Genomic DNA, 20,741 nt, shown 5'->3' with positions numbered 1-20,741 from the left:
AAATGTAGGGGTGGACCGTATCCTTCTCAAGATAATATTTAAAAAAACTTAACTGCCCTGTCCATTGATTTCAAATTGAATTTAAGCTTTGAAGACACGTGCAACCCGTAAACTCTATTCCATCTGTATTTCAGTAATGGTCCTTGCCTTTTTTTTTTTTTTTTGTAGGTAAACATTCCACTTTTTTGGATTTCTCTCATGTTGGAGATGTTCGAAAATAATGGCTGTAAACCGCGGCCTACTTCATTAGATAACGTTCTACATTTTTTATATCTCCAGGTGTGTAACAAGATAATCTTCCTAACCAGCTTTGTGGGGAACCGTGGCACTTTCACACGGGGCTACTGGGCTATGGTTCTGGACGTAGAGTTTCTCTACCACTTATTGTATCTCCTCATCTGCGCCATGGGTGTCTTTGTACATGAGTTCTTCTACAGTCTGCTGGTGAGTATCCCGCCATGCGATTAGGCTTGCTGTGCATTTACGATTCTTTGGGGGTTGTAGAGCAGATGTTGCAGATGGAGGTACCACCAGCTTGACTTGCTCCTGTGTCCTCCTAGCTCTTCGATCTGGTGTACCGTGAAGAGACTCTGCTCAACGTGATCAAGAGCGTAACTAGGAACGGCCGCTCCATCATTCTCACCGCCGTGCTGGCGCTAATCCTAGTCTACCTGTTCTCCATTGTGGGATATCTCTTCTTTAAGGATGACTTCATACTGGAAGTGGATAGGCTGCCAAATGAGACCACCTTTCCAGGTGAGCTGGGGTCTTCCAAGGCAATGAATGTTCCTTACCCTTAAAGCTTTGTCACCAATCCCTTTCGAAAGGGAAGAGATCGGCATTTATAGGACTATAATCCCTTCTGACGTGTGTACTCCCGTTACAGACACTGGCAGCTCTATGGCCAGAGAGCTGCTGTATACAGAAGTTTGTCGGCTGGAGTCTGGAAGTAACTGCACCCAGGGTAAGGGCAATGCTTGCAGTATAGAGGCTGAATATGGACATGGTCTTCATATAGGTGTAGCTAAATCTGCTTCTTCTAGAGGAGCTTGCTGAGACTACAGAGGTAGAGGAGGAAGAGAAGGAACACACGTGCGAGACCCTGCTCATGTGCATAGTGACTGTCCTGAGCCACGGGCTGAGGAGCGGTGGAGGCGTTGGCGACGTGCTCCGGAAACCTTCTAAAGAGGTAGCAGACATGGCAAGAGGTTCCTGTGGGCCATTACAATGTGGGTGCAGAACGGGATTGGGTGGACTACTTGTGACTGATCTTTTGTTCCCCTTCGCAGGAGCCTCTGTTTGCAGCTCGTGTCATCTACGATCTATTGTTCTTCTTCATGGTGATCATCATTGTGCTGAACTTGATTTTTGGAGTCATCATCGACACATTTGCAGATTTGAGAAGCGAGAAACAGAAGAAAGAGGAAGTGCTGAAGACCACATGCTTCATTTGTGGTGGGTTGGATTGGTACAATGCAATGTTATGGTCCTCCGGACTCTTCAATCTGTTTTATGGTTGTTTTTTTGTTTTAGTAACCTGCAGGATTGGGTATCTGACATTTGTCCAATACGCTTACCTCCCAACTGTCCCGCTTATCGCAGGAACGTTCCGATATTTTGGGACATTCCCGCGTCCCTCCCGCCGCCGGCAGTGTCCCGCGGCGGGGGGGGGGGGGGGCAGTTGGGAGTCCCCCCCTGTAGTCCGTGAATAGACGCTGGGCATGCCTCAGTGGTGAAAAACGGGGGCGTGGCCTCGCGGCAGTGCCGTGATTACAGACCACGCCACCCTTCCCGATAGGCCACGCCCACGAAAAAAATCGACGCGCGCGCACCCTGTCCCGACCCGGCATGTACAGAAGTTGGGAGGTATGAATACGTAGCATCATGTTCACTCTCTGGTTTTATTTAACCCCTGCTCTGGGCGATACTTTTATCTGTAGAAAACCATTCGCCCTGTACCAGCGCCCTGTACGCTAATGTGATCCCACAATTTTTAGTTTTTTATCTGATATTTTTTTTTTTTTTTTTTTTTAGGGCTGGAACGGGACAAATTTGACAACAAAACTGTGACGTTTGAGGAGCACATTAAGGAAGAACACAACATGTGGCATTACTTGTGTTTCATCGTGCTGGTGAAGGTGAAAGATTCCACGGAGTACACTGGACCGGAAAGCTATGTGGCGGAAATGATTAAGGTGAGACTTGCTGACTGCTGCTCGGTGGCCCCTGTGCGCCACAGTTCCCGTTCTAGCTGAGGGGACTTGCAAAGGGTCAAGGAACGAAATGAAAAGGCACAATTGTCATTCTTCTGCCTGTTGCTGAAATCTGGGTCTGTTTTCTGGAGGAGATTAAACGTTCCTAATCTGTTCCGCTTCCAATGTCCAGCCCTGATTCAACCATCGAAGTTAATGGGGCGATAGAAGTAGTCTTTCCATAAGTGACGTTTGCCGGCTGTTGGTTGCAGCTTTCTGATGCCCATCTGCCAGAAGTGGTCTTTGCAGCTCAGCTAATGTGCGCATGCGTGTAGCCACGACTGCTTCTGCGCACAGTATAACAGTATTGATGCTAATAGTCAACTCGTACAATTTGGTATCTGAAGCCTGACCATAATTCTGTACCAGGCTTCCGGGCTGCGTCCCTCATTCAGTGGCCATGTCGATCTGCAGAAAATCAGAATGCGTGATTTTTGCAGACTTGCGGTGGTGCCAGTGCGCAGGACTGTGAACTGCTGATGCATTGCAAAAAATGCGACTGCAGTCCACGGAGCAACACACCCAAGGTGCTGCCGGTAATATGCTCGCACAATAGAGATACGGGCGTATTGTGGGGAAGGACCTATGCAGGGACCTGCCTTCCATCTAAATCTCTGCATGGGATTATGGGTGGTACACAGATGGGGGGGGGATTGTATGGCCGACAGTCATTGGGTCGACATACTGCAAGGTCGACAGGTCATTAAGTCTACATGGTCCAGGTCGACAGTCAACACTGAGTTTTTCACAGTTTTTGACCCGAATGTCGACATGGACACAGTTTTAAATGCACTGCATCCCCTCGCTGCGCTCACCATGCTATTTTAGTCTCCCACCACGCCCCCTAGTGGATGGTAGGGCGTGAAATACAGCCTGTCGGCTCAAAAAAAAAGTGAAAAACCCCATGTCAACCTTGCCCATGTCGACCTAATGCCATGTCGATCCAGTGGTGTCGACCTAATGATTGTTGACCATCTTTAGGTCAACCAACTGACCGTATCCCCAGATGGGGGCCACTGGCTTGTATGAATGTTCTCGTAGGCCTTTGCTTTCCTTATGGTTTGATGTCACCGGGTTCCTAGTGACGTCACTGGCTGCTCCCTGAAACCTCTTCATAGTTCCCCTTCCACCCCCCCCGCCACCCCAAATTGGCTTTTTTGTTTTGTTTTTGTCTCACCGGTTTACAATGGCTTTATTTGTTTTCCGTATTGTTTCTCTCCCTTTCCTACCGTCTCTCTGCATGGATTATAAACTATTTTGTTCTTACGTGAGGACCCAGCTGGGACTTGTCCGATTTTCTGTTGTCTGATCAATTGCAGGATAGTTAACTATTTATGACCCTTTCTCTTCATAAGCTCATGTTACTGAAGACTTTTTTGGTTGGATTGGAACCGAAGGCCCCAGCATAACCGACCAGCCTCTGACTACATGCTGGGACATGTAGTTGCAGAGCGGCTAACCAGGCACAAGCTTTGCCTGCACAGTGGATACGTGCTGCTGGGGAGATTTCCCATGAGGGCGTGCAAGCGGTTAAGTCTCACGTCTGGAGTGAGGGGCCACAGTGGGGTCAGAGGGAGGAAACTTCAGCCTCTGCAGGGGGACCAACATCTTCCTCATTAGCAAGAATTGAATCATCTGGTGGGTGGGTTGTCTGACCGGATTAGGCTGCTGGTGTCTCATCAGACCTGCAGTTGAGGAATCTGGTTCCTGGACTAGACATGACCCCTAGGACTATATATGGGGAGGGGGGGTGGGGTGCAGATAGACTTTCTCTGTAAAAGCGATGACGTTGGAGGGAGATCCTTGTCAAAACATCTCTCCCCCTCTACCCTCCTCCTCCTCCTCGTGTGTGTGTGTGTGTGTGTGTGTTGCACCACTTCTTCTGTGTGAGCTGAGATGTTGTCGGCCAAGTTGGCAGACATACTGAAAGTGTATATTGCACCAAATGGGGCGCAGTTAAGTCACCCCTGTTGGCAATTACTGTGCCAGATATCTTTCTGTATTTAGGATAATGACCACTAGTAAACAAGCATTTTACTGCTGTTTAACCCTGTGAGTGCCCACAACACTCCATGGCGGCAGTATCTGGGCTGTGCAGTTACATAAGGGCTAGTAAATGCAGCTATTGGGCCCTATTGCACTAATCCTGGTAATCATGGCAAATAAGTGCGTAATGGGCCCCATACATCAGCAATCACAATTTATGGATTTTCAGATATTGGGATATTTTGGCCAGATAAATGGATTTTCAGATCTATCCGACTTTGCCCACACATTACAGATTTATTTCAGTGATCGGCAGATTTATTGCATCTTCATATCTGGAAATTGCATCTTCATATCTGGAAATTGCCCCAATCGATTGTCATTTCAGCTGTTCATAATGTAAATACATGAAGAAAACGAATTGGGAATGCCCGCACATCTAAAAAAGATCCGCAGATAATACCAGATTATTAAGCATGTTTAAAAACCTGATTAAGCAATCGATTGGCGATTTGGGATTGGGATTGCCAAAAGGGGGAGCCCACACATCTAAAATTAATTGTGGCAATCATCTCCATATCTGAAAATTGTCACAATTAATTGCTGATGTATGGGGCCCTTTATTCTTCCTTGCCCAATATCGCGTCTGTCCAGGGAGACCTGAGCTGGATTAACCATAGATGTGCTGCGCGCTCGGCATGTCCTCGTCACCTGTCCCTCTTGGCGCAGCTGTGGTGGTTGTGGTTTATAGAATACCCCTCCCCATGAGTTTCAAGAGCTGTCCTCCCCCGTGTCTGGGCGTTGGGTTGTGTCAGGGACTTTTCCAGTTCCTTTACTTAGAAGCGAGCGGTCGTGTGGTTTAGACACATCTGCAAGGAGGAAGCTGTGGGAAGGGATGATGGGGTGGGGAGTGGTGCAGGCACTGCTGTGCTGGAGAGGATGAGGCACTGCTGGCTGTAGTAGTGCTCACTGATGGGGTGGGGAGTGGTGCAGGCACTGCTGTGCTGGAGAGGATGAGGCACTGCTGGCTGTAGTAGTGCTCACTGATGGGGTGGGGAGTGGTGCAGGCACTGCTGTGCTGGAGAGGATGAGGCACTGCTGGCTGTAGTAGTGCTCACTGATGGGGTGGGGAGTGGTGCAGGCACTGCTGTGCTGGAGAGGATGAGGCACTGCTGGCTGTAGTAGTGCACACTGATGACGGGGAGTGGTGCAGGCACTGCTGTGCTGGAGAGGATGAGGCACTGCTGGCTGTAGTAGTGCTCACTGATGTGGTGGGGGAGTGGTGCAGGCACTGCTGTGCTAGAGAGGATGAGGCACTGCTGGCTGTAGTAGTGCTCACTGATGTTGGGGTGGGGAGTGGTGCAGGCACTGCTGTGCTGGAGAGGATGAGGCACTGCTGGCTGTAGTAGTGCTCACTGATGTTGGGGTGGGGAGTGGTGCAGGCACTGCTGTGCTGGAGAGGATGAGGCACTGCTGGCTGTAGTAGTGCTCACTGATGACGGGGAGTGGTGCAGGCACTGCTGTGCTGGAGAGGATGAGGCACTGCTGGCTGTAGTAGTGCTCACTGATGATGGGGTGGGGGAGTGGTGCAGGCACTACTGTGCTGGAGAGGATGAGGTGTACTGCTGGCTGTAGTAGTGCTCGCTGATGGGGTGGGGGAGTGGTGCAGGCACTGCTGTGCTGTGGAGGATGAGGCACTGCTGGCTGTAGTAGTGCACACTGATGATGGGGCGGGGAGTGGTGCAGGCACTGCTGTGCTGGAGAGGATGAGGCACTGCTGGCTGTAGTAGTGCGCACTGATGATGGGGAGTGGTGCAGGCACTGCTGTGCTGGAGAGGATGAGGCACTGCTGGCTGTAGTAGTGCTCACTGATGAGGGGGAGTGGTGCAGGCACTACTGTGCTGTGGAGGATGAGGCACTGCTGGCTGTAGTAGTGCTCACTGATGATGGGGCGGGGGAGTGGTGCAGTCACTGCTGTGCTGGAGAGGATGAGGCACTGCTGGCTGTAGTAGTGCTCACTGATGATGGGGTGGGGGTGGTGCAGGCACTGCTGTGCTGGAGAGGACGAGGCACTGCTGGCTGTAGTAGTGCTCACTGATGATGGGGTGGGGGAGTGGTGCAGGCACTGCTGTGCTGGAGAGGACGAGGCACTGCTGGCTGTAGTAGTGCTCACTGATGGGGTGGGGGAGTGGTGCAGGCACTGCTGTGCTGTGGAGGATGAGGCACTGCTGGCTGTAGTAGTGCTCACTGATGGGGTGGGGGAGTGGTGCAGGCACTGCTGTGCTGGAGAGGATGAGGCACTGCTGGCTGTAGTAGTGCTCACTGATGACGGGGAGTGGTGCAGGCACTGCTGTGCTGTGAAGGATGAGGCACTGCTGGCTGTAGTAGTGCTCACTGATGATGGGGTGGGGGAGTGGTGCAGGCACTACTGTGCTGGAGGGGATGAGGCACTGCTGGCTGTAGTAGTGCTCACTGTTGACTGGAGTGGGCTTTTCTGGGAAGGGTATGTGCGCGGGAAACGGTCATCTGTCAGATCACACTTAGGTAGACAGTCATTAGGTCGACCCCGGAAGGTCGACGTGGGTTTAGGTCGACAGTCATTAGGTCGACATGAGTTTTTCACTGTTTTTTGAGCCGACGTGTCGACAGGCGGTATTTCATGCCCTACCATCCACTAGGGCGTGGTAGGAGAATATAATAGTGTGCCGAGCGCAGCGAGGCACCGTGCCCGAAGCATTGCGAGGGGCTGTGGTTCAACTCCAGCTGTGTCGACATTCGGGTCAAAAAACAGTGAAAAAACTCATGTCGACCTAAACCCATGTCGACCTTGGTCCATGTCAACCTTTAACCCTGTCGACCTTGGGGCCAGTCGACCTAATGACTTTAGACCTAAGTCTGGACTGACAGATGTACCGCTTCCCTGTGCGCTGCTGGAGAAGTAGCTGTGCAGGAGATATGTCTGTTACGCTCTATGTAAACGAAACCTGCAGCAGCGATCACATGTAAGCAATCCTTCCTGGTAGAGTCCCACATCCAGGCGAGTGTCAGACCTGCTGCATTGTGCAGAGACTGCTGCTGGGAATCCAGGCCTGCTTTACTTATCTGCTTTCTAACCTTTCCCGGGCATTCGTTTTGCACTATAAACCCTTTTATAATAGTTATGTAACGGCCCACGTGCACGCTTGTGCTTCTTATCATCCATTTTCCTTAGATTGTAAGCTCCTGCTGCTCTCTATTCTAGGGCCTCCCACCGGACTGTGCGGCGCTACAGCACATGTTGCTGCAATATCTGTATCTTCATGTTTGTTCCACATTCTGTGGTGAGGAGTGGGGTGGGACATTGAACCCACTGGGCATGCAGATAGGAAAACAGGGATTTGGGCAACGCGGTCACATGTCCTGGTTAAAGTTGCCCATCTATGGGTTTAAATCGGCATTGTTCACCTTTAAACTTTAGTAGCTATTGGAAGTTCCAATCATCCTAATGTTGAAATTAATGGGGGTGTACATGCCATTTCTGGTAATAGTCTGCGACTGTCCAGGGAAACGTTCCACCATTAGTAGATGTTCCTGTAGTGCGACTGTCCAGGGAAACGTTCCACCATTAGTAGATGTTCCTGTAGTGCGACTGTCCAGGGAAACGTTCCACCATTAGTAGATGTTTCTGTAGGCTTGGCTTGGACGTCCCCTGAATCAGCTTTGTCCTGTTTCTTCCCCAGGAGCGAAATCTGGACTGGTTCCCTAGGATGCGTGCCATGTCCCTTGTGAGCAGCGACTCTGAAGGTGAGCAGAACGAGCTAAGGAGCCTGCAGGAGAAGCTGGAGTCCACCATGCGTCTGGTCACCTACTTGTCCAGCCAGCTGAGTGAACTGAAAGATCAGGTAAGGAGGACTTGGGCTTTCTGGCCTCTTCTAGGGTTGGTGGTTGCTCGGGTCTGAAATGCGGGTGGAGGCATTGAAGCCACCATGACCAAGTCCATCTCCAGCATCTCTTCTTGTCTTGTGCTTCACAGATGACCGAGCAACGGAAGCAGAAGCAAAGGATCGGCCTTCTCGGGCAACCAGCTCATCTAAACCTCAATCCCCAGCAGCCAGCATAGATTCCCTTCCCAGCTCCGGACTCCAAAAATGCTGCTCTGTATCTTGGCAGTCACTATGGGTTGATGTTGTTCTCATGACCTGAACACACCGCTCCACGCCGCCCTTTCCACTACTGTTGTCCCAACCCCAGCCTTGAAACTGATGGCATCCAACATTGGAGTTTTGTGCCAAATCCTCCGACAGCCAGGACGGAACAGACTTTGCACATGAGAATAAAATAAACTGAATTTCGAGGGAAAGCTAATTTTATACTTCCGACTTAAAGAATTCTATTTATGAAACTTTTTTTTTTGTAATTTATGACGTCTGAGTATATGGACCTTCGTGTAACTGTATCGTACTTTTTTTTGTGTGGGATGTTGCCCCATTTGAACCCTTCCAGAACTTCAACGATTGCCAGAGGTTCGAAATGCCTTTATTGTACCTGGGAGCACACCTGGCACCATAGGTCTGTGTCCCGGGAGTGACCAAACCCAACTGAACGTAACTTTTTTCTGTGCCATGCCTGCCTCCGTTTCCCTGGGACATCTTGCAATTCATATGTGTGTGTATGGGATCTTGGACAAACAAGGCGGCGAGCGAGGATTTGGGCCGCGTCTCCCTCCTCCGGGACTTGCTGCTGTGACACATTCCGCCTCTCCTGTTTGGTAGAAGGGAGCCGGCTCAGTTTAGATCTTCCCCAGTTTTCTGTTTTGTAAACTCACTTTTGTTTCTTGATACACGGACGCTGCTCCCTGAGTTTGTTAATATGTAAGTTTGAGATTAAAACAAATTGATGCAGAACATCTAGTCTGTTTTTCTGGGGTTGTATGAACGTTTTTAGGTGGGGGTTCTTTTGCAGATTCTATCTGGTAGTCCTGTGACCAAGCGGTAAAACATTTTTTTATTTGGGCGCTAATATAAGGTGCTTCTTACCAGAAGTGGCTTGGGGAGGGAGTTATAGTCCAACCCCCACAAATCATACTGGTACAAATATAAAAACCAAAATGAAGCCGCACTAGAACCAATGTAAATGATCAGACTCAACAGTAGTGGGATTCTCTGTACATTAATTTTTTTTTTTTTTTTTAAACAAAATATAAAAATAAACAATTAATACCAGAAGTCCTTAAATGGATGTAAAAATACAATCACTGGGGAGCAGTTGCCTCTGTAGGCACAGCGCTTTCTCAATATGAATCGTACGGAATCCTCATGTGAAGTTTCATGTTAAATTGGCAATGGGTGCCTGTATTGTTAACGTCTCACTACTGTAGGGGAACACTTGGGTCTCTTCCGGGGCTTGAGTCCAATTGTCCTCACGATGTTGCAGTATGTGATCCCGACAGTCATTACCCCGACTGTCAAAACCCTGACACTCAGGGTCCCGACGGCCACCGGCTCTTTCTCCCTCGTGGGGTTCCATGACCCCCCTAGAGGGAGAATAGAATAGGTGGCGAGCGCAGCGAACCAGCAAGGGGCTTTGTTGCGCTTGCCCCGCTGTCTGAGTCTGGCCAGTCAGGACCCCGACTGTCGGGACCATATACCACCCCCCCCCACAAGGGGAAGTGCTGCCTGGTGGGGCTCCTGGAAACTTCGATGCGTTTCGCTCAATAACTTTATTTATTACCAGTTTCTTATACAGCGCACACGTACTCCGAAGCGCACAACAGTCCCTGCCCCAGTGGAGCTTACACTCTATATTCCCTACCACATGTACATGCACACACAGACATTCTAGGGTTAATTTTGTTGGGAACCAATTGGCCTACCAGTATATATTTGGATTGTGGGAGGAAATCGGAGTTCCTGGAAGAAACCCACAGAAGTACGGGGAGAATATACAAACTCCGCACAGTTAGGGCCATGGTGGGGATAGAACCCATGACCTCAGTGCTGTGAGGTCATGGGTCAAGGTGATAGCGCTGGTCTGACTGTATGAGTTTATATAGCCTTTCATAGTAATTGGACATTAGTGGGATTGTATGACTATTATTTACAAACAGAAAGGGGAGAAAAAAAGTGCAAGTCTGCAACAGAATTACAATGCTATTTGCTAGCCACCTGCAATTCAAGAACCATCAAGTGTTTTTCTGCAAGTGTATGTAACTCTGAGCCTTTCACAACTCTGCGGCAGACCGACTGAACGACGCCGGCGCTGATGTCACAGACCCTCCCTTTAAAACATTTGGGTACACCTGTGGTTTTCTTACGCTCCCAGAAAACTGCCAGTTACTACACACAAACGCCGACTTCCTGTCTGTCAAACTGCGAGGAGATTGCGAATTGATCCATACCGTAATTTTTTCCCCCTATTTGGGCTCGCAATGCGCACTAAAATCCGCAATCCGCTCCGAACTTATGTTACAGGCCGTGTCTGCAAAATGAGCTGGTTCTCGTTCTCTGTTGCTCAAACGGACCAATCCGCTTCTAATTAACTAGCCCAGTTTATAAAATGACCGCCAGGAGTTGATTGGTTACCACCTCCATCACTCACAAAGATTTGGTACATAAAAAAAATTGACTTGGCGTCAACAATCCGGATACCGCATGGACCAGTGAGACGTTTGGGGAGATGCCACGACTGTGGCTAATGATCTGTGTTGATCGCGTCACCCCCTGTTGTCTGACTTTAGATGCACAGAGGTTTGGAAATCCCCTCTCTTACTTAAGCCGCCCCCTCTGTCTTGTCTGGGTCTTAATCCTCTGAACGTGAGGCTCTGAGTTTATTTGTCTGTGTAGATGTTTGTGTTCTATGTTAGAACCTTGTTCTCTAGCTCCCATGTGCCGAGGTCACGACGGTGTTAAGCTTGTGCAGAACCCGTGCGCGGCTGCGGTCCGCCTGGTCCCTGCAGCGGCCGGCGGCTGCCCAGTGGCTGTTGTCTCAGGAACAGCTGAGCGATAAAGTGGTTAATCGCTGTAACGTCAGCAGCGCACGCAAGGCTCTGCATGTGCCTCCTCAATGAGCGCTCACATTATATAACCAGCTCTCTGTGGACACACAATCCGGCTTAATGCACAGTGTTTCATTGATGGAGCTGGGGATTAAACGTGCTGGGCTGTGACCTGACTCTAGGATACAGGAGGTGATAGCTAGTGCTGGGGGGAGGGAAAGCCGAGTGCTTTGTTGACCACCTACCGGCCCAACTCATCGATCTGTCCCCTGGAATCGCTCAGGTTCGCTCTCAATAGAACACCCAATGCAGCGATTTATCCTCTTTTAAAGGAGACGTACGCTTGTGCGAATTGGGCACTTTTGCTAAATCGGATGACAAGTGTCGAATCGCACGCGTTGCCTCCGCTTCCGATGTGCATCAGGGCTGGAGGTGACCAGGGCTGTACTATGGAATTGTCGGATCCCGCAGCCCTTGCCGGGATCACATGCGGAGACTTCCCTCTGGGACAGTCTTCCTGGATGTGCAAACTCATCATGGAATATGGAGCATGTGTTTTATGGCTAGGAGAGAGATAAAGTAGCAGCCAATCTCCTGCCTAACTGCCATGTTACAGGCTGTGGGGTGAATGTAGGAAGCAGCGATGAGTGTGGAGACGATGCAACCAATCAGCCGCTCTGTATAATTTTATATTATGCAAATTATAAATGTTACTTCAATGCTGGGCGCCACACCCCTTTCCAACTGCCTTTCCAAACTGACTCCCTGGCATAGATGCAGCTCTGCTATTTGAATATTGAACTGTGTTTCAACCCCACCCCCTGGATCCGCCACTGCACCTAAGCCATGCATGGTGGAGATAAGTATATCTATATGTAAGTATTTCTGTGGTGTGTAGCTGCTTCATTATCCACCTCTCTGTGAGACCCTGCAATGAAGGTGCCATGGACAAGGTGGTAACGCCACCTGCATTGTTATGAATCTGCCCCCTACTGTGCAGGGGAAAAGGGCTTCCTCGGAACTTCACTAGAGGCCCAGCCAGAGGATGAACTGCCATTGGAGCAGAAGGTGCATTGCCCTGGGGCCCCTGAGGACTAAGGGCCCCACTGCTGTGCAGCAGATTGTGAACTTGGGTTGACGTGTAGCCCAAATAATATTTTTGCACCTGGGCCAACATACCAAGTTCCACCACTGGGCCCCACAGATCCCTATGTGGGTGTTGGAGCACAAACCGAGAGATGGACAAATCCACTAACATGGTGGTTCCCTAACAGTCCACATTTTAAGGTATTCATGCTTAAGCCCAGGTGTACTCAGGCAGGATACCCTTAAAACGAGGATAGTTACGGTGCCTTAAGGACGGTGGACGGAAAACTGCACATGCGTACGGAACATAGCGTGCATGCACGTTGCCAAAACAGCGACAAAATCCAGAGTCTAATCTGAACGCTCGCCGTTCGCAAGCCAGGAAGCCGCGCGTTTGTGGGTGGTACCCGCCTGGGAGTGGCGGAATAAATGCTGGCAGTTTCATATGACAAAGATATTGTCTGCAATAACACTGACCATGTTGTTTTATGAAAAATGTATCTTTGTCTCATACACACTGAACAATATGCACCCAGTGATAGATCAGTCATAGGCAAAATGTGACTGCATGTACAGACGAGAAAGGGGGACGACCATGACCCATGGGAGCAGGCCTCGTTTCATGTTGAAAACGGCACCCGAATTAACCCTAACTCGCACCCTTCGCAGGGCTGAAAATTGCTCGCACCCCTATGGATGTGTGAGCACTTTTCAGCGATTTGGCCCACCGCACACATTGACCCCTTGGTGTGTATGGGGCTTTAGGAAGGAGGCCGAGGTATTGGGATCAGGACAATGGGTTCACTTGTCCGGTGACATGGACAATAGGTTGACACGATTATGGACGGCATGTGACACCAGTTTTTCAAATGTTTTTTTTTTTTTATTATTATTGTCTAAAAATTGTCATGCTTTACCATCCATAATGCATGGCGAGCGAGGTAGTGCGCTAACGAAAAATCACGTCAACCTTTTACTTGTGTTGACCTTTCCCCATGTTGACCTTATTACACGATCCACACCCCCGATATCACCGTTTCATAGGTGTAAACCCAGATTTAGAAGGGACAGTTGTATCGACCTGTCCTCTATGGGAGCCAGTGTCGGACTGGGACGCTAAGGGCCCACCGGTGGAATGTAGGCAGCGGGACCAGTGCACGACATCATGACGCGAAGCGACGTCAGCCCAGCTCCTCTGGGAACGGTGCCGACAGGTTAGCGGATGACATAGTGGGCGGGGTCTACTTTTTTTAGAGTCCTAAATCACCGGGGCCCACCTGTGACTCCCCCCGGTTCCGCGGCGGGCCAGTCCGAGCCTGACGGGAGCGTAAATATTGTGGGAACTTTTTAAGTCTAATACATTGTAAAAGAAGACACTGAGTGTTCCCCACTCTCAAGGTGGAATCTATAAAGCCGCACATTACGGTAGGTACTAAATTGGGGGGTGGTTACCTCAACGTTCTCCTGTCTATACACGGGTTGGGATCATTTGGTCTACAGCATGATGGTCGACATGGGAAAAGGTCATTAGGTCGACAGGTCGTTAGTTCGACAGGTCATTAGTTCGACAATGTTTAGGTCAACAGTCAAAATGTCGACATGGGGTTTTTCACTGTTTTTTTTACCTGAATGTCAACACAGTCGACATGGACACAGTTTAAAGTGCACCACATCGCTCGCTATGTGTTGGGCACGGTGCCTCGCTGCGCTCGGCACACTATTTTATTCTCCCACCACGCCCTGGTGGATGGTAGGGCATGAAATACCGCCGGTCGGCACATGTCGGCTCAAAAAAAAAAAACAGTGAAAAACTCCATGTCGACCTTTTGACTGTCGGCCTAGAGTCGGACAATGTCGAAATAATGACCTTTCGAACTAGAACCATGTTGACCTTTTCCTATGTCGACCCTTCCCAATGTCAACCTTATGGTGTCGACCTAATGACTGTCGACCATCATGCTGTAGACCAAATGACGCTGAGTGCCAACATCTCTGAGAGATCTGCTAATAATGCCGGCATCGCTCACAATTGTTATATCAATTCAAATCATTTTTTTTTTTATTAAATAGTATATTTCCTATAGATAAGGTAACATCACAGGTCATTCTGATGGATAAAGGTGTCCGCTTGCCAAGTTTTGACACCTATTTTGACAAATTCACTTGGCACTCAAAGGGTTAAATAAAAGTGTGTTGTAACTGTTTTATAATTTTCTATTTTAAAAGTTGTAATTGAATGTTCTGTCACTGTACAGAGAACAATGGGATGCCCTTTATTGGCTGTAAAGAGAAATGAATTGCCATGGCGTGTGTCGCTTACAGTAACACATTAGAATACATGCATAGAAAATGAGCTTGTGCACATTGTACATGAGGTTCCCTGTACCTCCTGTCCTCACATCCCTGGTGTGTACTGTGTTTGCCTCCCATGCTCGTAAAATGTGCGTGCAGCCTCCCTGAGACCATGTGTGCTCATGCTGTACCCGTGACAGCGCCGCCTGCTCATGTCTCTCCTTGTGCGGCGGCAGCAGCCCTGCCTCCCTTCCACCCTCTCCCACTCTCCCTGCCCTCCCTGTCTGGAACAGATGCAGCATTGAGCAGCACGTGAGCTTCATATGACAGGAGCAGCAGCTGTCTCACTTGGCACTGGGCGTGCTTGTGTCACAGGGAGGGACACACCACCGACTGACCCCCCCTTCTCCAACCAGCCCAGAACATCCCCTCCCACCCATTTAACCAGAAGCTGGAGCTCATAACCCCATCACATCCAGTAGAGCAGCAGACACAGCTTCACTTCTCACCTGAGACTTACCTGGATCACTACCTGTGCACATCCCCGGAATCCTGCACCTCTCCGAGAGAGGCGCAGCTGTATAGTCACTGCTGGAGAGTCGCTTTGGGATCTACAGTTACCCTGTTGTGGCATTCAGTTGGCATGGAGAGAATCCCCAGTGCCCAGCCACCGCCTGCTTGTCTGGAGAGACCGGCTTCCTTGTCTGGGTAAGTTCCCCCGTGTGGCCTGGAAACCTCAACCTGAGCTAGTCTTGGACTTTTCACGGGCAAACGCGTCGCCTGGCACCAATGTGTATCGCCCGGCTGGCACTAGGAGGATAGTGTTAATAATTACCAGGCTGTACGTGTGATGCCTCCTTCCGTACGTGGGCTGATGCCGTGCCTGTGATAATTTGTGCAAATATAGGGAGGTGATAAGCCCCGGCATTGAGCGCGTTTGGTCATTTAAATGCAACGTTCTATAGTATACACTGACGGCGGTATGTTTGCATGGTCGCGCCTGCATTGGTTTTATAGTAATAGTAGTCTCTTCGTTATCTCATCCCGGTGTCTGTCTCTCTCTTCTGCAGGATGGATTTTGCACACATGTATCCAGTATTCAAGGCCAGGAAAGGGTTAAAGAGGTGCGAGGACATGAAGGTAAGAGGATGCTGTCCCGTGTGTTTGTGTGTAACCCAAAAACTTTCCCAAAACTCATCACAACCCCTTGCCCCATCTAGTCCGACCCTTAGCCTCTTGTAGCGAAGTGCGTATATTGGACAGTCTATTTTTGGGTGGCTTTCTGTTGTACTTTATTTACTTATTTATTAGCAGTTTCTTGTATAGCGCACACAGATTCCGCAGCACTGTACAGAGAATATTTGAACATTCACATCAGTCCCTGCCCCAGTGGAGCTTACAATCTATATTCCCTACCACATGTACACGCACACACAGACATTCTAGGGTTAATTTTTTGGGAGCCAATTTACCTAACAGTATATTTTTGGATTGTGGGAGGAAACCGGAGTACCCAGAGTAAACCCACGCAAGTACGGGGAGAATATACAAACTCTGCACAGTTAGGGCCATGGTGGGGATAGAACCCATGAGCTCAGTGCTGTGAGGCAGTAATGCTAACCATTACACCGTCCGTACTTTAACGTAGTTGCGGTTCTTGTTCTGTATTCCTACATGTAACAGAACAGACTCTATGTACAGAGAGTTCTTTTTCCCGGCCCCTGTGCCTGATCGTTGTTCCCCCGTACAATTTGTACCGTGTAGAATCGCGTTACTGGATAACACGATTCCAGTCCCATGTTCTGCTGTCTCTGTACAGTATGTGCCGCACTGTGTGTGTGTCTGCACGTTTGCCCACATGTTCTCTGCGAGGGAGGTGGGGTGAGTGTGTGTGTGATTAGTACAAGCTCACGTGTACAGTCACATGTAATGTCTACATGGCCACCAGGGAGCGCTGTGCTCTATTCCTGGGAGCTGTCCTGAATTAGCGTGGAATATAATATGTCTGCGCACCTCTCTCCTCCTGTAGGATACTTACAAGCTCCCCCATCGGCTTATTGAAAAGAAGCGCCGGGACCGGATCAACGAATGTATCTCTCAACTGAAAGATCTGCTGCCTGAGCACCTGAAACTAACGGTACGTGTCCTGGCTGGTTATAGGGGCACGGCCCGTAGCACCATGGATATGCAAGACCATGGTAAAATTGTGGCAGGGCATGCTGGGATGTGTAGTAGAGGAAAGTTGGGTGTATTTTATCAAGTTTTCCCAAACTTTTATGGTCTTTTATTGCAAATTGATCCCATACTGGTGAGAGGTCCATGGCGTCTTGGCTGGAGACCACAACACCATTGCTGAGGGGCTTTGCCAGTAATTGGGACCCTGGGTACTGTTGTTGGGTTGCATGCACCACTTGGGTTGGCTCTCTGCTCATCGTTTGCTCTTCCTTTGCAGACCCTGGGACATCTGGAGAAAGCTGTGGTCTTGGAACTGACCCTGAAACATGTACAGTCCTTATCTAACCTCATCGAGCAGCAACAGCAGCAGATTCTGACCCTGCAGAGTGGTAAGCATCGCTTTGTACACCCTATCTCCTAGAACACCCAGAAACACTTAGTATGCCTGTTCCTGACCATCCTTCGTCTTTCCCCACCCTGTAAATCTGTCGGCCATAACTAGGGTGCTGCGGAGCGAGCCACACTTGTCAATTATCGGTTTTAATGACTTTAATTCATAGCTTCCCTTCCCTCTTTGAAGACTGGCATCTCCTGACTGTCTCTTTCTCCTTCCCCCAGCTCTTACATCACTAATACCTAACATTCACAAACCCAAATTGTGAGCTCTTTGCAACCCAGTCACACTGCCCATTATTACATTTTCAAGACACTGACACACCTAGGACTCAAACCCACCACCTGTGGTTCTGCAGTCAGACACTATTCATTTGGCTGCACACTAGATAGATCTGCTAAATTGCTGATTATGTTTTACAAAGCACAAGTAGCTTCATATAGTTCGAAATCTCAAAGTTCATATGAAGAATCAAACAGTTCAATGAGTAGGGTGTTTGACTAAAATGCAACAGGCCATGGGTTCGCCCAACTATTGCGTTGAGAGGATTATTATCACCTATCACTTCCTTGTCTATGTCATAAAGAGCTTATGGGGAATAGAAAGCAAACAATGGCACTGCACTAAATGTTAAGCTCTGCAAGTGGTCTTATAAGCAAAGTAACAACCTGCGTGAGAATGTTTTATCGAGAAACACAATACAGAGTTAAATGTCCAAATAAATCCCCTGTGCAGTCTGTTATATTTGATACGGCCCCTTGACAATGTACATCTTTGCTTCATTCGATGTCTGTTGTTTTCAGGTGGCTCAGCTGACAGGACATCGGGGGAGGAAATGTTTCGCTCCGGCTTCCAGCTCTGCGCAGAAGAGGCGCTGAGATTCATGCAAGGAGGGGAAAAGCGTGAACTGGTCGCTCATCTCCATCGCTTGGCTTCAGATCTCGGACAGAGTCCCCCTAGGGTTTCCAAACTTGCTGAGAAGCCAAGTCCAAAGGCGCAGGCCAACAACAGCGTGTCGGTCATCCGTCGTGCAGCCCCCCTCCAATCCGGTGAGCAGAGTGGTACCGATACGGACACTGATAGTGGATATGGCGGTGAAGTTGACAAGGTTGATGCCAACACTGAACAGGGCAGGGCCCTCAAAGAAAAAAACTCTGCCTCTCCACCTCTGGACAGGATTATCAAGCAGGAACAGGACGCTGAAGTTCCGAAAAAGAGGCCAAGGATGGATACGGCCGAGGACGAGGCCAGGTACTGCAACAATGACCTGTCTTCAATGGGGCCATACCCTACCCATCCACCTTTCTGTCTCCCCTTTTATTTGCTACCCCCCTCATCCTCTGCCTATCTGCCCATGCTGGAGAAATGCTGGTACCCCAGTTCTATGCCTATGCTCTATCCCACCCCATCACAATCTGGGCTACTGAGCCAAGACAGAGCCCAACAGGTTTACTCCCCAGTTATGGACTCGTCTACGCTCCTGCAAGCGCTCAAACAGGTGCCCATGGTAGGCACCGAGCCCAAGGACTGACACTGACCAAAGGAGATCTGGCTGTCCTACTAGCAGAAGACAAACATGGATTCTGGGCCGCATGTGGGAGACTCCGCAAGAGATCCTGGTGCGCAACCTACGTGGAGAGGACCTTCAATGAACAATTATATAGGTCCTGGGTGTTGGTCAGAAGGCACGTGTCTGTGTCCACGTCTACCCAGACCGCACCGGCTTTGGTTGGGAATGCAAGCGCTTACAAGATGTGATGTACAGGCCAGGACCTATTGGCTGGGGAGTTAAATGCAAAAATAAGGGACAACCACCTCAGACTTAAATCAGGAGGCGACGGGAGGGGGGGGCAACTCTATCATGACCCATGTTCACCTCCAGTCTTTCCCAGTCAGATAACGGAGGCTGTCCTGGACCTGGAGTTCAGGCGCAGCTGGGGTGATGAACCAAATACCCCTCCCCTGCCCGCATAATATACCAAAGCCTACAAAACTGTTAAGGCACTGGACGTGGTTTGTGGCAAGTCCACGCCGTGACCTGCCAGCCCCCGCTCTGCAGGATGGGGTATAAACTGCAGGAAACAGCACTTTAATATCGGATTCCTCACGTTCCGGATACCTGCCCTGTTCCCGGGCTTAAGGAGAGGATATCGTTCTTTTATTTTTTAGAAAAATAAAAAAAAATACTTTTATTTCTTGAATATCTGTGGCCTTTTGTTTTTGTTATACTGTAGCTTTGTAACGGTGGGGTTTACGATATCGCTTAGGCTTATTGTGGCTTCCTTCCCCCGAGCGAAGAGTGCTCAGGAACCCCCCGCCTCACGTGTGAACACACGCACGTAGACATGGGCCAGGTCACCTGGCTGGCCGGGGTCAGCGTGTGACTCACTGGGCCCAGGTGTGTAACAATAGTCTCTTTCTTAGGAAAGCTGTGCGGGTGGGGTAAAAGTGTAGGAGAGGGGGGGGGGGTGCATGCTACCATCTATGGGCTTTCATGTCGGGCAGACAGGTTTTTTTTTTGGTTCCCCTTCACTTGTTTTGGCAGCGTCACCTCGCTGTCACCCTGTGCATGTTGACACAGTCAGGCTTCCGACGGCTACTTTCATGTACAGCCTGCAGCTAAATGTATCCCCGGCTTCCTGGAATGAGACGTGACTGGCAGGCGTTCAATATGCTGACGCAGTACACTCCCATCCACCCCCCTTCCCCTGCTCGCTTGCACCTTGCTCTAGGCTCACACCTCACGCTGCCTGTCCCTGAGAGTCCCAGCAGTCCTCGTACGCAGGAACCCTCTCTCGCCCATACACTATTATTTACAGTCTCCTTACGCAGCACTTTGCAGTAACTGTTCCTGCCCCAACAGAGCTCACAATCTAAATTTCCTGCTGCAAAAGACGCAGGCATGCACCCAGTTTCTGCCAGCAACCAAGTCACCTACCCAGTATCTTTTGTGGGTGGTTTCCCCCCTCAGTGCAAACACGGAGAGAACATACAAACTCAACACATAAATACTCTTATTCTGGTTCACGCGCAAAGGCAAATTCCTTCTCAAATGGAGAAAACCATGCTGCACTGCAGGTGGGGAAGATGTAACATGTGCAGAGATAATTAGATTTGGGTGGGGTTTTACTTTAAAGTGAGATCTATATTGCAGTGTAAAAATAATGCAGCCAGTATTTACCCTGCACAGAAACAAAATAACTCACCCAAATCTAACTCTCTATGCACATGTTACATCTGCCCCACCTGCAGTGCACATGGTTATGTCCATTTGAGAAGGAATTTGCCTTTGCGAGTTAACCAGAATAGGGGCCATAGAACCCTGGGTCAATTATGTGCAGCAATGCAGACCACTGAGCTAGCCTGCTGCACATGGTCTGGTTGCCCGGTTTAGGGAATGCAGGTCCATGAAATCTCTCCGTCCCTCCCGGAGAACCAGGATCCATACAGAGAAGTTATAGGTGTCCCGGAATAAAATGTTCTTGTAAAGTATGGCCGCTGTTGTCTGTATCAATACATTTAGGGGGTCTCCTATGTCACACAATATGTTAATGGCCTATAAAAACATGTTTTACGAACGATG

The 20,741-nt window shown here is 49.4% G+C and overlaps 2 protein-coding genes across 9 annotated transcripts in view; both read left to right on the top strand.

Moving 5' to 3' along the window:
* The window catches only part of ITPR1 (inositol 1,4,5-trisphosphate receptor type 1), a 96,856-nt gene extending 87,726 nt beyond the window's left edge, over positions 1 to 9,130 (top strand). For all 8 annotated transcript variants that reach the window (XM_083155748.1, XM_083155750.1, XM_083155749.1 and 5 more), the window contains 8 exons: positions 280 to 444; positions 561 to 756; positions 887 to 964; positions 1,044 to 1,189; positions 1,290 to 1,455; positions 2,035 to 2,195; positions 7,958 to 8,119; positions 8,251 to 9,130. In XM_083155748.1, the coding sequence (XP_083011874.1) occupies positions 280 to 444; positions 561 to 756; positions 887 to 964; positions 1,044 to 1,189; positions 1,290 to 1,455; positions 2,035 to 2,195; positions 7,958 to 8,119; positions 8,251 to 8,337 (1,161 nt within the window). In that variant the 3' untranslated portion in view covers positions 8,338 to 9,130. The remainder of the gene's footprint in view (positions 1 to 279; positions 445 to 560; positions 757 to 886; positions 965 to 1,043; positions 1,190 to 1,289; positions 1,456 to 2,034; positions 2,196 to 7,957; positions 8,120 to 8,250) is intronic.
* Positions 9,131 to 14,893: 5,763 nt separating this feature from the next.
* Positions 14,894 to 19,359, top strand: BHLHE40 (basic helix-loop-helix family member e40). The gene is made up of 5 exons (XM_083155742.1): positions 14,894 to 15,297; positions 15,660 to 15,729; positions 16,619 to 16,726; positions 17,042 to 17,153; positions 17,962 to 19,359. Exons 1-5 carry the CDS (start codon positions 15,233 to 15,235, stop codon positions 18,687 to 18,689), a joined length of 1,083 nt encoding a protein of 360 aa, XP_083011868.1. The 5' UTR covers positions 14,894 to 15,232; the 3' UTR covers positions 18,690 to 19,359.
* The last annotated feature ends 1,382 nt before the right edge of the window (positions 19,360 to 20,741 follow it).

Source organism: Crinia signifera, chromosome 8 (assembly GCF_055691185.1).
Source record: "Crinia signifera chromosome 8, ASM5569118v1, whole genome shotgun sequence".
Lineage (NCBI taxonomy): Eukaryota > Metazoa > Chordata > Amphibia > Anura > Myobatrachidae > Crinia > Crinia signifera.
The sequence above is the reverse complement of the archived record's forward strand: the minus strand, read 5'-3'. Positions and strand labels throughout refer to the sequence as shown.